General features: G+C 48.7%; 4 protein-coding genes across 5 annotated transcripts; all 4 read left to right on the top strand.

The window, feature by feature from the left end:
* The first annotated feature begins 837 nt into the window (after positions 1–837).
* Positions 838–1,281, top strand: LOC135677537 (zinc finger A20 and AN1 domain-containing stress-associated protein 9-like). Its single transcript, XM_065189898.1, has one exon. It carries the CDS (start codon positions 838–840, stop codon positions 1,279–1,281), a length of 444 nt encoding a protein of 147 aa, XP_065045970.1.
* Positions 1,282–1,468: 187 nt separating this feature from the next.
* On the top strand, positions 1,469–8,232 carry LOC135676967 (protein MHF2 homolog). 2 transcript variants are annotated; one of them, XM_065188727.1, is made up of 6 exons: positions 1,469–1,550; positions 1,640–1,720; positions 3,717–3,756; positions 6,138–6,191; positions 6,257–6,361; positions 7,920–8,232. In XM_065188727.1, the coding sequence occupies exons 1-5, from the start codon at positions 1,530–1,532 to the stop codon at positions 6,358–6,360; spliced, it is 300 nt and encodes a 99-aa protein (XP_065044799.1). In that variant the 5' UTR covers positions 1,469–1,529; the 3' UTR covers position 6,361; positions 7,920–8,232. The 2 variants fall into 2 exon arrangements, with proteins under 2 accessions (XP_065044799.1, XP_065044798.1); XM_065188726.1 differs by having other exon boundaries at positions 1,473–1,550; positions 7,923–8,232.
* A 742-nt stretch (positions 8,233–8,974) lies between these two features.
* Positions 8,975–10,494, top strand: LOC103989830 (leucine-rich repeat receptor-like serine/threonine/tyrosine-protein kinase SOBIR1). The gene has a single exon (XM_009408775.3). The coding sequence runs from the start codon at positions 9,013–9,015 to the stop codon at positions 10,399–10,401; it is 1,389 nt and encodes a 462-aa protein (XP_009407050.2). The 5' UTR covers positions 8,975–9,012; the 3' UTR covers positions 10,402–10,494.
* A 3,788-nt stretch (positions 10,495–14,282) lies between these two features.
* Positions 14,283–15,971, top strand: LOC135677536 (uncharacterized). The gene has a single exon (XM_065189896.1). The coding sequence runs from the start codon at positions 14,283–14,285 to the stop codon at positions 15,969–15,971; it is 1,689 nt and encodes a 562-aa protein (XP_065045968.1).
* The last annotated feature ends 619 nt before the right edge of the window (positions 15,972–16,590 follow it).

Genomic DNA, 16,590 nt, shown 5'->3' with positions numbered 1-16,590 from the left:
ATAAGATTATGTTGTCAATATGGATCAAGCTCGTAGTTGGTGATATGATATATTTTAGTAGTCCGAACATGTTACAGTCGACATAGCACGTCAAGTCAGAACCCTGCGCCACACATCTCATCCCGTCCCGGGAACTCGGGGCAATGCCGTCTGACGCACCATTAACCCTCGCGCCACAATATAAAATCCCTGGCTGACCTCCGGTTAGAGGGGAAAAAAAGAAGGAAAAGAGCAATCCCTCTCGTTACTAATTTGCTCGTCAAAGGGGCTACGATCGGGTACCACCCGACGGAGGTCATTTTGCAGGAGGGCGACCACTCATTGACGGTGAGGAACTCGACACGGGAGCGCGACTCGCCCGGCACCGATGAGTCACCAATCAACCCCGATCCCGATCAACGCCGATCAGCACTCCTTCCTAGAGCTCGGGTACCTCATCATTCGAATTATCCCGAACCTAGCCACGATGACTCCCCACATTCGTTCCCCAACCGTTGGTATCAAGGTTTTTGCTCCCTCCCAATCCAAGTCCGACAAGATTTAGAACGTATTTAGTTGCTGAAATCCTGGAATAGATTTGGTTTAGATTCGAGCTGTTGATTCCGAGTTGGAGTAGGTCTTTTGGACATGCACAGAAAAGGAAAGGAACTTTCATCCGACTGAATTCTAATCTGCTACGGACTACTGGTAAAACCTCTACAGATATTGCTGCTGCTTCTTCCTTCTCCTCACAGGCATACATTGAAGATCTTGCTTGTAAGCTGCTAATGTTCTTCTCTCGTTTTTCTCACTCTTTGCAATGCTTTAAAGTAGGAGAGACCTCAGCTGTCAGTGGCTATGGAATCGAGGGAGCTCTGCCATAGCCCGCGGCTCTGCGCCAATGGCTGCGGCTTCTTCGGAAACTCCGCCACGCGCGGCCTCTGCTCCAAGTGCTACCGAGGCCTCTGCCTCAAGGAGTTGCCCGAGACGTTGGCGCCGTCGGTTGCCGACGTGGAGGTCGAGGCCGAGATCCGGAAAGTTGCGGCGGGCGCGGCGTCTTCTGTGGCGAACCCGTCGCTCTCCTCGGGCGAGGCGCCGGCGAAGGTGGTGGAGCGGTGCGGGCGGTGCCACAAGAAGGTGAGGCTGAGCGCGAGGTTCGAGTGCCGTTGCGGGAGGGCGTTCTGCGCCGTGCACCGGCTGTCGGAGACGCACGACTGCTCGTTCGACCATAAGACGCTCGGCCGTGCTGCGCTCGCCAAGGCGAACTCCGTCGTCCAGAAAGAAAAGCCGGAGAGGATATGATGAATCCAGAGAATTAATAATAGGATTACTTGGATTTACAATATTTGAAGTCATATTAACTTTGATTTGTGCAAAACGTGTTTCTCCATTTTTCATAAATTAATAAAGAGTTTCTTTTAATAAATTTTGGAATTTGTGAGCCGTGTGATTTATTGATACGACGATGTAGCACGAATCTTAAGGAAAACGTATGGTTTTTGTTTTCCACCCCCTGCCTCCCTGTTTCTCGCTTTCCTCCTCGGTTCGAGATGGACGCCACCTTCGATCCCGTGAGCCCTAAGCCCCTTCGCCTGCCGCCTCTGATTCTCGATTCCTTTCGCTCCTGACCGCCAAGCATTGCTCTTTTGTTTGTCCTCAGGATCTTATTCACGCCATCTTCAAGATGGTCTGGAGCAGAAGAGCCGAGCGGAACGAAGAGATCGATGTTGTCGACGTTGAGGTGTGTCTCTATGTCTTTCTGTGTTCTTGTCTGCCGATCAGCCTCACTTATTTGTTGTCGTTAGCTACCCCCAGGTCGGAAAATGGCTTCTTATGGTGTTATTACTTGTTTTCTTGAAAGGAAAACCCTAAATGGGGCCTTATCATCAAGTTGAATGCTAAAAAGCCAATTATCTGTTTTTTTAGTCGTAATGCAAGAATTTCTGTGTATTTTTTCTCTTAATTGAACAATGATGTGCCCTAAACACAACAGGAACCCTGTGGAGGCCGTTCCTTCCTACTAATTTCGTAGGCCTTTTAACAGGGTACGGATTCCTATGTTCGAAAGTGAACTATAGTTGTATTAGGTTTCTTGTGAAAAGGATCACTAAAAGTTTATTAAGTTGATGATTGACCGTGGAGGTGTTGTCTTCTTCTCATGCAAGCCTTTGTGTATGTTAGTTTTGGGATCCAAAGATGCTATGCCTTGATTGAAGTTTTAGGATACCACTGGACAAGCATTTGGAAACATTTATCTGAATCTCCCCTGTATTTGGGTATAACTGATTGTTCATGTGAATCAATGGGCATAGCATACACATAGAGAGAGAAAAAAAAAAAACTAAATAGATTTAGGGTTATACAACAGAGTCATCTTTTTGTTAACAATGTTTATGAAATTCTGTACACATGAAGGTATCGGTTAGTGTAGCCGGTAAAAACTTTGACAGTACATTGTAAGGTCCTAGCCTCAAATCCCACCTTCGTCATTTACCCTTTGCATAAAAAAAAAGAAAATTCTATACACATTGGTCTGCTGAATATACTTTCTGTTCATCTTTTTTCTTGTATCTCATACTAAATGATCAAATGGTCCTGCAAACAAACAAATATGAGTGAGAAAATGTAAACAACAATTTAAGATGAGTAAGAGTAGGATGAGAACAAATATTTGTTGTTTATTCCTAATCAAAGAATGTAATGTAACCAGTGGATAAAGTGCAAGAAAAGTAGGTTATTAATCTACCATTTATGAGATAATAAAGATAGTTGAAATTTGAAAACATGCCAAACACTAGTGACAAATGGGAAGTGACCTCGCCGAATATGTCAACATCACCTAACCCCATCTAGTCTTGTGCCACCTGGGGGTTTAAGACGGTTAAGATGGCTGATGTTTTGACATCATGCTATTGGACCCCAGTGCCTTGCAAATGATGCAGAAAATAACTATTTTGTCCTGGTTTTGCTTCCATGCAATGACCACTCGACAACTCCGCTCATTAACCTTACAAGGCTGAAACCTTAAGCAAAATGAGACTTCTAGGCTTCCACAGGCCTCACTAAGTATAAGAAAACCTAAACGAACTGAAAAGTCTGGCTGCTGCACAAACAGGATTGTCGTTGTTGAACAGTTGCAATACCGCTGCATGGTTGTTGCTGCAGCAGCAATACATGATAGTGTGATGCTCTATTCCACACCTCCTAACAAAGAGTCAGCCATCAACTCCTCACCCATTGGTGACCAGTTATATCGAAGTAGTCTCTTAACTTGTCTTTGCATACCTTCTTTTTTTTTTTTAATCTTTTGTTCTTCAGACTTTTGACATGCATCACTGAATTCAAACTCCCTTAGGTGCATGCACTTCCAATGGTCTCTAGCTCCCAACCTTAATTTGTTTTCTTTTATTTGTTTTGTTACCTTTTCTGAGTGAATTTATTAATTGTACAATAAAAAAGAGAAAGATGTGTGAAGCATTTTCTGGATTTCCACGTATGCAATTGCATAAAGGTTCATGTTATTACAATCGCCGTCTGCAGACAAATGAAAACTAATGGAGGCATAATAAATTTTGTTACACTTCCAGGGGTACCTGATGTTTCAAGTTCAATTGATTTTGTAAATGATCTGCTTTATAAAATCATTGCTTGGACCTGGTGCATGTTATAATTCTAACATACAGTTTGTTTTCCTATCACAATTATGATTTATAAATAACTTCCATGTTAGTTGTTAGGCTGGTGCTGGCACATCCAAGAAAAGTCGACCGACTACAGGTACTGTAAATCCTCTCGTCTACACAAAGAGCTGCTTGCTTTGAGAAGATATTTGCATTTTTAATTGATTCATATGCACATAAAAATAGACTCTGTTTTTAATTATAACTTGAGTCTTCTTTTCTTCGAGAATTTCACATCTAGATATAACCCATTGTCTAGATATTCCAATATTAGTGACACCTTCAAAACCCATGAAACAAAATTGAAATAACACACCCTATCTAGCACAAATTGTGGCAGCAGTCAAGGGATATGAGATTGATGGGATTGATGATTTGGATGGTCCAGCTTTCTTTTTTGGGCTTGTATATTACTTTTTCAAGTATTTTTATCTTTGGTCTTTTTTTTGGTCATATGACATTATTTGTCAATTCTAAGTATGTCCTTGATGCCTGTTTGTGTTTTTCTTTAATTTTCTACTTGCACATTTCTGTACATATATATAGGAATTATGTTTGTTACTTTGTTTTGCAGCTGGTCATATTTCCTATACTTGTTATGTATTGCAGTAAATTGTTCTTTCTTTTCTATAATGAACAAGTACCTCAGTCTTTTCCCTAATTTTTGCTTCTCATTGGGTTATTGAATGAATAGTTCTTCCCTCTAGAACAGCAAGGAAAGACGTGATTAGCTTTGGAAAATGAACTATCCTTGTTTGACTTGGGGAAGATGGGAGAAACTTATTAAAAATGAGAGAACATATTTCTAGTAGAAGTCATGCTTTTATAGGGTTACCATTTGGTACTTGTTAGTTTGTCACAGATGTTACAATCATTAGAATTTGCAGTTCCAATGACTTCTCCTGTTGCTACAAATTTTTTTTAAGTTTATTTAATTCTATCTTACAAAAAATTATCCTTGAGAGTTGAGATCGAGAAGGCTAAAAGGAAAATATCGTGCAATTAAATCAGTTGCAAGATATATGTACTCTTGCTAAATTTCTTGCACTTTTTTGACTCATTGACTGATTACTTAGAATAAGATTAGAGTAACCTGATGAGTAAAAGAATATGAGGAAACTATTGTGTTTTCTATTGTTAAAAAATAGAGGAGAAAAGAGAGGATTACTCTAACATTTTTCTTGGAAATAATTTTACATTTGGAGAACAAAAAGTTCATTGAAGCAACGCAGCAAAGTTGTCCAAATGCATAGGCAGTTAGGTAGCAACTTCATGAAGGCTTAGGCAGAAGGCACAGTCGCAAGAGTATCTCAGAAATAATATAAGATTTGTAGATTCATTTTTATAAATAAAGAATAAATATGAACAGTTCATATCAATTTGTAAGTTCTAAAGAAAACCCAGCAGTATGTCATATGTAGTCTTCTTGCATCACATTTCCAAATATTGCATTAGATGGAGTCCTTGTCATCTATTGTTTAATATTGGACATTTCAATCATAATTCTAGAATGTTAAATTTTCACCTCAATCTCCTTTAGATGAGTTTCAATGGAGGATACTGCATAAAACACTTATTATCAATTAAAGTAAAAGAAAAAATAAGTAAAATGGCATGCACCATGGCTAGAAACAAGCATAGTAAGGAAGATATAATGGACCAACATATTCATTAATGTTGCCAAGTAATTAAAGCAACATTTTATCCTGTAGCTCATTATAAAAAAAAGAAAATACTTGCACATGTGCATTACTTAAAATGTCATGATTCTTATTTGAGCTGTTTCTTGGCTCAAACTTAAAAGGGCACCAGGGGCCTTGGTGGTGGATGTAGCTAAAATGTCCTAGCAGATCCCTTTAATGTTGATTGGTATTGGTTGTATCGTGGTATCAACTGATTCTGATATGATACATATGGTTAAAAATTGCTAGAACTGATCAAAATCAACAAGAGTTGATTGATCGTGGTGCAACGTGTGCTAAATCTTTTTCTTCTAGTGAGATAAGACAATTAAATTTTGCCTCTTGTGTTCTCTACCATAGCACCAAGTATATGAAGAGTTGTTAAACACTGTAGGAGTAGGCTCCGACAGGTTCATTGGAAATAGTCCATTTTGGGAAATTAATTAAAAGTTCTTCCTGTATTCCTCTTTATGACTTCATAATTAAGGTGCATGCCCTACTCTAGGGTTACAGTCACCACAATACATTATGGTAGGAACAGTGACTTTGAAGCTGTCATGGGTATCACAACCAAGATAAAAAAAGTCGAATCTAATTTTGAGTGGAACTTCAGAATTCAGATTCACCTTTTAAACCAGTGACAATAACAATTTTGATTGTACTTTTGCAATAACAGAGTTTTTGAACTTACCTTCAAGGCTTCAACTGTGTTCATTTATATGATAATTTTATAACTTCTTTTCTGAAGAAAAATGAATCTCTAACAATTTTGTTTTTCAAATGTTTTTCCATGCAGCTAATCCTAGTGCTCTAAGGGTAAGCTGTGAACTTCTCCGGCTATTTGTAACAGGTATGTGCACTCATTTTTTTATTAGGTCTTAACAAAGTAGTAAAGAAAGTTTCCATTCCTTACAGAGGCTATCGAACGTACTGCTATAATTGCTGAGGCAGAGGGTATAAATAAAATTGAACCGACCCATTTGGAGAGGATTCTTCCACAATTGCTTTTGGATTTTTAAGGTATTATAGACATGTATATTACCACCATGTATATGGTTTGTTATATTTTCCTTATATGTTACATGGTTCTATGTTTATATCCATGTGAATAAACTTTGTGTGTGTGTGTGTGTGTGAGAGAGAGAGAGAGAGAGAGAGAGAGAGAGAGAGGGTCATTTTGGTGCATCTAGTTGATCTAATTGGATGTAATATGTTGTTTATTGATGATAGGTCCATGATAAAGATTCAATTCATTCAATATCCATTAAATTGCCTAGAAGAAGTGATACTATTGAATGAGGAGATGAACAAACAAAAATTGAAGGAGTCTATCAGGGATCAACTCAAGTTGGTTGGGTCAGGCTACACCTCTTCTAACCCTAATCGAGGGATGACACTGGATTGAGTGTTTTTCGAGTACCTACTCTTACTTGACCTGTTTGACCCAGTTTGGTTGCTGTTTATTTGGGTTTGGGTTAAGATTGGGTAGCAAAGTAGGTACTTGAATCAGGTTTGACATTCAGATACCCACCAATCAAACCTAAATGCAGGCATATTATGCTGTACCTCATGTTATTTACGTAGCCTCTTCTATGACTAATAATATACTTTATTCTCTGCTTCGATATTGGCTCTTGCCCTCTGCATCTCCATCACTGCCCTTCCTGAGTGGGTCTGCCAGTGGTCGGTGTGGACCCCTCTGGTGTCTTAACCCTATTCCTCTCTTCTTCGACTACTGCCTCTTGCTTGTCACATCTCTCTCAATCCCCTTTTAATGCATTGCACGTCAACCCTATTCCAACCATGGTAACCGATTGGCCAAACCCGACCTAGCTTGACTTTGGTCATGAGATCCCCAATCCAAACCCTGAACAAACTTGAGATTTTGGGCTCAAATTAAAATTTGAGTTGAATTACGTTTACGTGTGTGTGAATTAGTATGGGTTGGAGTCTGGGGTTGTCTATGAGGAAGGAATTATAGAGTGGCCGTGACCAATAATGGTAAGACTGGAAAATTGGAATTCCTGTGACATAAGAAAATAGGAATAAATAAGCTATAAAAGAGGGGAAATTTGCGTGAACTTTCTTTTAACACGTGATTGTTGTTCTAGTCTATCATAAGTTCTCTTCCTGTTATAAGATTTGAATTGAAGGCAGGAGCGGAGCTACCAGTTAACCTAATTGCCGGTGAGAAGTTTTAGTCCCTTCGCCTCTGTCAAAAGGATCTGAAGCCAGGGCTTTCCAAATCTTCCATCGGACTCAGTATACTAAAACTGGATCCTGCTCATTTGGTCAACATTTTTCTCCCTCTTGGTTTGTCATTTGAACTGACCAACAATTCAGTTGGCTTATCTGAATGGTACATCTTACATTTTGTGTTCTGCAGAGGTGTCTTTCCTACAAAAAGGACTACCCATCAGAGATATTATATTTTCTAGCTAAATAGGACTTGTTCAATTGCCAGAATCACCAGTCCAGAGATATTATATCTGAATGCGTGTTTGTACTATCTTGTTCAGTGTAGTCTATTTTTGGTTGCAATATGATTTAGTTCCTGAAACTCTTCACTTGTTGGTAGCAGGGAGGAATCTTGACTTGCAAGTCAAGGGGTGAAGGACTCGGTCTACTGTGTGCATTCTTTCCATCAACGCGTGGAAAACTCGGCATATCCGGCTAGATCACGCCATGGATTAGCCAATGGAGAAGAACAAGGACTTGATCTCCAAATACCATGTTTCTGGTTCTCTTACACCCACTTGCCATTTGCAAGGGGATGTCAAGTGGATGAGAATTTGAATGGTTGTTGGTTCTTAGATAGATATACAGGCACATGGCAGTGTAAAAGACTAATATAAACATGTCCTTGTCATATTGTTGTGTTCTTCTGCTGATTTTGTTGTCTTTAAAGCCATCATTGTCTGGTGTGTTGGAAATTGGTAATAATTTTGTTCTGGTTGTATTAGGATGTAGGATTGACCGGTCAACATAAATTTGCTATTGGTGTCTAAATGACCTCTGATAATATTTGTTTTATTGATTTTTTTTATTTTAAAGTTATATATAGTATATTCTTTCTGTTCTATATTTATTTTTTATCTGGGATTTTTTTTTTTGGGACACGGGTAAGGAGGAATTTGATCCCTCTTGTCATGATCTGATGAGGTATAGTCTTGTCATCGTCTGATATGATATTTATCATAAGTTACTTAGTACATTCAACATGATAGGTTTGATACGAGATCATTCAATATTACTCACCCTCCATTTTATATCTTCATAGCATACTTCGGAGCAGATCCATTGTGCAGGAAGGACCTTTGGATCCGTCAAACACGCCGAAACGTTACATGAGCAATCGATGGATCATCCACCCGTCCTCGAGTTCCCACCTGCGCACCTCCTGAGTGATTCGAGAGAGCTTGGGCCACGTTTAAGTGGGTCCCATTGAGAAAGCCGACACGCTAGCCGGTGTAGCACGAGGGGTAGCGGATGGGAATGTATACGTCTTGCGGTCTACTATGCCTTGACTGCCTCTGTCATCGAATCGTATCCGTTCGATTTCTAGGGTCCACCATCGGCAACCGTCCATTCGGCGGGCCCGCCGATCCGAGTTTTCCCACACACCTATCCCCATTTATCCCACCGGGCATCAACCCACCGAGACGACGCCAATGGCTGCCACCGCGCTCCTCCCATCACTCCTTCTCCTCCTCCTCCCTGCTCCCATCTCTGCCATCTATCCCTACGATGGCTCCCATGCCCTCCGCCGCATGACCCTTCGCCACCCTCGCCGTCTCCCTTCTCGTCTCGCTTCTCAATCCGCCCACCGCCGGAGTCCTTTCCCGAAGCGATACGTATTGGCCGAGACCAAGACCACTCCAGCTCTCGCTTCGTCAAATTCCTCGCCCAACAGCTCGTCGTCTGAGCACCATCACAGCCGCAGCCACAAGCAGAGCGTGAGGAACTGGATCGTCGGTTTCATCACCGGCTCGCTCTGGGGGATCATCTCCGGGATTATCCTCTCGGTGCTGTACCGGCAGGTAGTGAACTGCATCCGCGGGCGGTACAGGAGCCCCGGCAGCCCCTCCATCTTCAGCCCCACGCACATCAAGCGCGCCGAGGACCTCGCCTTCCTCGAGAAGGACGATGGGCTCGCGGCCCTCGTGGTCATCGGCCGGGGCGGGTGCGGCGAGGTGTACAAGGCCCAGCAGCCACCCGATCCCAGAAAGCCCGACCGCCCGGGCATGGTCCTCGCCATCAAGAAGATCATGAAGCGCACCCTGGACAGCGCTGAGCCGACCTCTGACGAGGAGAGCCGGCTGCTCGACAAGTGGATGCGGCAGATCCGGTCGGAGATCCAGACCGTGGGCCATATCCGCCACCGCAATCTGCTGCCGCTGTTGGCTCACGTAACGCGCCGGGACTGCCACCTCCTCATATACGAGTTCATGAGGAACGGGACCTTGCATGACGCGATCAGAGGCGCGTCCGCGGGGAGGAGGAAGCTGGAGTGGCCGGCGCGGTACATCATAGCCCTCGGCATCGCTGCCGGCCTCGAGTACCTCCACGTGGTGCACCGCCCGCGGGTGATCCACAGAGACCTGAAGCCCGCGAACATCCTGCTCGACGACGACCTCAACCCCCGGATCTCCGACTTCGGGCTCGCCAAGGTGGTCCCGGACACGGTAAGCGGCTCCATGAGGTCGGGGGTGGCGGGAACCATCGGGTACATAGCGCCGGAATACCATCAGACTCTGCTGTTCACCGACAGATGCGACGTCTACAGCTTCGGGGTCATCCTGGCGGTGCTCGTCACCGGCAAGTTCCCCACCGACGAGTTTTATTGGACGACGGAGGAGATAAGCATGGTGGATTGGATGAGGAACGCGATGAGGTCCGCGGAGCCGGAGGTGGCGATCGATCGAACACTTGTGGGCAATGGGTTTGAGGAGCAAATGCTGCTGGTGTTGAAGATTGCATGCTTCTGCACTTACGATAACCCCAAAGCGAGGCCTAATAGCAGGGAGGTCCGACTAATGCTCGCCCAGATCAAGCATTAGCCTCAAGAATTAACCTTTAGTTTGATGTATATATAGCTACAAGTGTTCCAAGTGCCGCAGAAAGGCCTAATAATGGTTAGCCTCATTGCTGTCCTCCTTCTTCTTCGTGGTTTTTCATTGAATCAGGCAGCGGGACGAAGATTTCTTCAGTGATAGAAGCGTCAAGGAAGGAGCTGTACAGTTCAATTGATCGTTGAAGCCGCGTTGTCGACTCCCCAACGAATTTTAAGGATGACCAAAGTCAACCATTCTCGATGAGATAATATATTAAATTATGAATATTTGGGTTTGATATATTCATTATTAAAGATATGGTCTAATATCAAGCGTATATTATTCACATCAAGATTGATATTGTTATCATATTTTGAATCGCTATAATGGCTACTAAAGTAAAACATCGTAATTCATTTCGAAAAAAATTATAACCAGTTGATATGGCAAAAAATGGTAAACCCCACTCCCGGCAACGCCCCCCGCACGTGGACAGGCGCGGCGCCCCAGGGAGAGCAACGAGGGCAACGGTCTGCGTCCGGACGTCAGCCTCACTGAGCCCACAACCCCTTAGTCAACCCAGCACAGTAGGACGAGACAGAAGTAGGTAGCGGTTGAAGCTCGCCCATACCCTGCGATTCCCCGATCCCATACGCAACATCCTCGGCGATGTCGGACGCCATCAGAGATACGGCCCCGACCGACGGGATGGCGCGCCCGATAATGCCGAGTTCCCCTATAAACGTCCTCGAGCCAGAGGGAAGAGGGCAGACTGGACGCCCAGAACAACCGCCACTTCATCTCTCTAACTTGATCGTCGGAGGGGTTGGGTCGAACCGACCCGACCTTTGTGCAGGTATCACGCCGAGGTCTCCCGTTCGGGACATGCAGGCAAGGAGTCCCCACCCGGAGAAAGTCGCTGCATCGCCCCGAGTCCGAGGCTGCACCCGACCACCCCGGTGGAGACGAGCATCGCCCCAGGGAGATCCCCGCCATTCGGACCCCCGAACGAGCCGAGACGACCTCCCGGGTCACGGCTAAGAAAAAAAAGTGTTTACACTAACATAATGGCGCTAGAAGGAGGGCCGGTCCGAATGTCAAGCGATCAACAGGCTCACTCCGACGAACCCCCAGCCGTCCGGTCGCACACGACCGACGCAACGGAAGAACATCCCCAACAGGAGGGGGTTCGGGACGAGCGCCCCGCTGCGATCTCGGAGCGCTATTGGCGATTGTTCAACGATCCGGGTCTATCGCCACCCATCGCCAATCCCGATGGCCCGTCACCCGTGCCACCCGAAGTCTTCTACGACCTCACGCACCAGGTCCGGGCTCTTACGGGAGTGATGCAGACCATCATCCCGCTGGTCTCTCCCCCGACGTCTTCACACTCAACCCTACCTCCACCACGGCAACGGCCCGCCGCTCAAAACCCCGCACCGCTCCCCGAGTCTCCCGCTTCGCCTCCGAACCAATCGACCCAACCCGGGAGCCGAGGAGCGGAGGAACCAGCGGTGCACCCGACGCCCGTGGCCCCACTTTCAGACTCGGCGGAGGGCCTGTGGGCCCAGCTACGCCTCGTAGGCCGCCGGCTGGACGAGGTGCAGCGTGAGGTTCGCCGGACCGGGGGAGACCCGGGGGCCGAGCGACACCAGGGGTCCCCCTTCACCCCCGAGATTCAAGAGCAAGCAATCCCGCCGCATTTTCGGCTCCCGTCATTGGATGCCTATGACGGTGCCACCGATCCGGCGGACCACGTAGCTGCTTTCCGCGCCCAAATGGCGCTATACGGGACATCCGATGCCCTGATGTGCAGGGCGTTCCCGACAACCCTGCGGGGCCCAGCCCGAGCGTGGTACAGCAATCTGAAGACCGCGACCATCGCCTCTTTCGACCAATTGGCCAGGGACTTTGAGCTTAACTTCCTGGCTCATGCCAAACCGAAGCCGTCGGTGGCGATGCTCCTCGGGCTCAACCAGAGGGAGGATGAGCCCCTCACTCACTTTGTGAACCGCTTCACCACACAAATCAGCGGGCTGTCTGACGCTCACCCTTCCTTGATGATGCAGCCATTCATGATGGGCCTGCGCCCTACCCGATTCTTTTGGTCTCTGGTGGAGCGACCCCCCACTTCGATTCCCGAAATGTTGCAGCGTGCGAACCAGTACATCGCTGCTGAGGCATGGATGGTCGGGAGGCGCGACGAGCGCAAGAGGGTCAAGCCAGAGCAATCCCAACAACAACAGCCCGCTACCTCCCGGCGTAGGGCCGGCGGCCTCAACGATGCGGCACCTAGGTCCCCTCCCCCGGGCCTGAACTCCTCTCGGACCGAAATATTTCTCCACATTAAGGAGAAAGGCCTTCTCAAAGACCCCTACCCGATGAGGAGCCCGCACGAACTCGCGGACCGCTCTAAATACTGTCGTTTCCACCGACAGCCCGGTCACGACACCGAGGAGTGTCGAGAATTAAAAAGGCAAATTGAGGAGCTCATCCGCCGAGGGCACCTCGGCTCATACCTCCGACCAGACAAGGAGCTCTCGCCACGCCCGGAAGGCCCCATCGAGCGGCACATAGATGTCATAACCGGCGGACCGGCGTCCGGAGGGAGTTCCATGGCGGGCGGAAGGGCATACGCCAGGGCCTCCCGGGCTGAAGCCACCAAACATGAAAAAGGCCCCGAAGTCACCTTCCCGACCGGGGGACCTGAACCAGCCGAACATGATGACGCATTGGTAATATCAGCCAGAATCGCCAACGCGCAAGTGAGAAGGATCATGGTCGACACTGGAAGCTCGGCCGATATACTTTACTGGGACGCCTTCCAAAAGCTCGGTCTGGTAAAGGAGAACATGAAGCCGGTATGCTCAACACTCACGGGGTTCACCGGCGCCTCAATCTCGTCACTAGGGGTCATCACCCTGCCCCTAACTTTGGGAGTCTTCCCGAAGGCAAAAACAGTGATGACCTCCTTTCTGGTGGTCGACCTCCCCACGGCATACAACGCCATCCTCGGACGGCCAACCCTCAACAAGACCCGAGCCGTCCTCTCAACTTACTACCAAACCATCAAGTTCCCGACCCACGATGAGGTCGGGGAAGTGGCGGGGAACTCCTGGGAGTCCAGGCGCTGCTACTTGACCGCTATGTCACTAAACAAGAGAGCGAGGATCCAATCCCCGCTGGAAGACCCCCGGGAGGGAAAAAAACCGACCCCCCGCCCCGAGCCGAAGGAATCCACCATTGACTTGCCACTGATTGAAGGAAGGCCCGACCAAACAGTCAAAGTCGGGTCGGGACTGCCCGAACAAGAGCAACAGCAGCTCGTCGGCCTTCTGCGAGCCAACGCCGACATCTTCGCTTGGACGCCGACTAACCTAGTCGGAGTCCACCCGGAAGTCGCGCTGCACCACTTGAACATCTCGTCCGACGCCCGCCCAGTAAAACAGAGACCCAGGCGGCAGGCCCCGGATCGGCAACTAGCCATCCGAGAAGAGGTAAACCGACTTCTGGCGGCCGATTTCATAGAAGAGGCGAGGTACCCACAGTGGCTCTCCAATGTAGTCATTGTCAAAAAGCCTAATGGAAGCTGGCGGATGTGCATTGACTACACCAGTCTCAATAATGCTTGCCCAAAAGATTGCTACCCCCTACCGAAGATCGACCAGCTAGTTGACGCCACGGCCGGCCACGCCCGTCTTTCGTTTATGGACGCATTCTTCAGGTACAACCAGATCAGGATGGCACCCGAAGACCAAGAACACACAGCCTTCCTCACCGAGCAAGGGATATAGTTTTACAAAGTCATGCCGTTCGGGTTGAAAAATGCCGGGGCGACCTACCAGAGGACGGTGAACAGGATATTCGCCCACCAGATTGGACGAAACATGGAGATATATGTCGACGACATGATCGTAAAGAGCCGAACGGCGGAGGCCCATCCTTCCGACCTAGCTGAAACATTCGACACCCTGCGAAGGTTCGGCCTGCGCCTCAACCCCGCCAAGTGCGCCTTCGGCGTGACCTCGGGAAAATTCCTCGGATTCATCATACATGAGAGAGGGATTGACGCCAACCCGGAAAAGATACAGGCCATCATTGACATGCAGCCTCCTCGGACGACCAGAGACCTGCAGCGCCTTAACGGGAGGCTAGTCGCGTTATCACGTTTTCTTTCCCGATCGGGAGATCGCTGCCTCCCCTTCTTCCAGGCCCTGAAGGATCCGAAGAACTTCCGATGGACGACGGAATGTGAGAGGGCCTTCGAGCGGATGAAGCAACACCTGGCCAACCTCCCCCGACTCGCTTCAGTCTCCCCTGGGGAGAAATTGAGTCTCTACCTCGCCGCCTCCCAGCACGCGATCAGTTCGGTTCTGGTCAAAGAAAACTCCGGCAACCAACTGCCGGTCTACTATGTCAGCCACATGCTGAGCGGGCCAGAAGAACGCTACCCGCCAATCGAAAAGCTGGCGCTGGCGCTCGTTCTGTCGGCGCGAAAGCTCCGCCCTTATTTCCAGGCCCACCCGATGGAGGTAATAACTGACCAGCTGCTCCGACTTGTTCTGTCTAAATTCGACGTTGCAGGGCGTCTCCTCAAATGGGCGGTGGAGCTCGGCGAGCACGACATACAGTATATACCACGGACCGCCATCAAAGCCCAGGCCGTGGCAGACTTCATTGCAGAGCTGACCCCGAGCACAGGCGAGGAACTCGAGCCACCGCGTGAGACGTGGACCCTCCACGTAGACGGGTCGGCCAACGCAAAAGGCGCCGGTGCAGGGCTGGTGCTGGTGACACCTGACGGCCGCTCGATCGAGCGCTCCTTCCGCTTCGGGTTCAGGGCCACCAACAACGAGGCAGAATACGAGGCTCTCCTGGCGGGGCTCCAGTTGGCACTGGAAATGCGGGTGACCAACATACGCGTCATCACCGACTCACAGCTGGTGGCTAGGCAGCTCGACGGCGGATACGAAGCCCGGGACCCGACTATGGCGAAATATCTAGCACAGGTAAAAAGCCTTGCCACCAAGTTTGCCCATTTTGAATTGTCGAATGTTCCCAGGAGCGAGAACCAGCGAGCCGACACCCTGGCAAAATGGGCGTCCGGCTCGACCCCCTGGGCTCAACCCGAGACCGAAGTGCTCCCCCACCGAGCCATAGAGGTCGTCGCCACGGTCACGGGCGGCGCGCCGGCCACTTGGGTACAGGAGATGCTACGCTTCAAGCGGGATGGGGCCCTACCCGACAATGAAACCACGGCTCGACGCTTGCGTCGGACGCAGGCATGGTACATCGAAGAGGAAGGACGGCTGTACAAGCGGTCCTTCTCGCGCCCCTTGTTACGCTGCCTAGAGCCGAACGAAGCTCGGACCATTCTGTCCGACATGCATGAAGGGGCCTGTGGGGAACACATAGGCGAACGAGCCCTGGCGCACAAGATACTCCGACAGGGGTACTACTGGCCGACCATGCGCCAGGACGCGAAAGCTTTCATGCGGCGGTGCAGCTCGTGCCAGGAGCACGCCCGCACCGCCCGACGGCCGGCGGTCCTGTTCACCCCTGTCGACTGTGCCTAGCCATTCGCGCAATGGGGACTGGACATACTCGGGCCTCTCCCACCCGCCTCCGGCCAGCGGAAGTACATCATCGTGGGAGTGGACTACTTTACCAGGTGGGTCGAAGCCGAGCCCCTAGCGACCATTACAGAGTCACAAGTGGAAAGGTTCGTGTGTAGAAACCTCATAACTCGGTTCGGCCTGCCCCAGTCCATCGTCACCGACAATGGACCTCAATTCGCCGACAGGAGATTCCAAGAGTTTTGCGCCAAGCACAAAATTCAGCTGAGGTTCAGCTCGGTGGCTTACCCCCAGGCGAATGGGCTAGCTGAGGTAACCAACCGGTCCATCGTCGACGGCCTCAAGAGAAGGGTATCCGCTGCCCGATCGGCTTGGATCGACGAGCTCCCGAGCGTCCTATGGGCGATGCGCACTACCCCCAAGACCCCGACCGGGGAGTCTCCCTACAGCCTCACGTTCGGGACCGAGGCCGTATTGCCATCCGAAGTAGCCATCCCGACCCCGCGGACGGCAGACTACAGCGAAGAGGCCTCGGGAGAAGGGCTCCGATCCAACCTGGACCTACTCGAGGAAAGACGGACCAACGCACACCAGAAAGCTCTTTCTTACAAAAGAGCCG

The sequence above is a fragment of the Musa acuminata genome, chromosome BXJ1-6 (assembly GCF_036884655.1).
Source record: "Musa acuminata AAA Group cultivar baxijiao chromosome BXJ1-6, Cavendish_Baxijiao_AAA, whole genome shotgun sequence".
NCBI lineage: Eukaryota > Viridiplantae > Streptophyta > Magnoliopsida > Zingiberales > Musaceae > Musa > Musa acuminata.
Note: the sequence above shows the minus strand (reverse complement) of the source record. Positions and strands in the feature narration are given on the sequence as shown.

What these genes read in the sequence shown, in the direction of transcription:
- LOC135677537 (XM_065189898.1), top strand. Translation starts at nt 838, where the DNA reads ATGGAATCGAGGGAGCTCTGCCATAGCCCGCGGCTCTGCGCCAATGGC.
- LOC135676967 (XM_065188727.1), top strand. Translation starts at nt 1,530, where the DNA reads ATGGACGCCACCTTCGATCCC. An exon ending in TGGACGCCACCTTCGATCCC is followed by an intron (nt 1,551 to 1,639) that starts GTGAGCCCTAAG and finishes GTTTGTCCTCAG; the next exon opens with GATCTTATTCACGCCATCTT. An exon ending in TCGATGTTGTCGACGTTGAG is followed by an intron (nt 1,721 to 3,716) that starts GTGTGTCTCTAT and finishes GTTAGTTGTTAG; the next exon opens with GCTGGTGCTGGCACATCCAA.
- LOC103989830 (XM_009408775.3), top strand. Translation starts at nt 9,013, where the DNA reads ATGGCTGCCACCGCGCTCCTCCCATCACTCCTTCTCCTCCTCCTCCCT.
- LOC135677536 (XM_065189896.1), top strand. Translation starts at nt 14,283, where the DNA reads ATGGAGATATATGTCGACGACATGATCGTAAAGAGCCGAACGGCGGAG.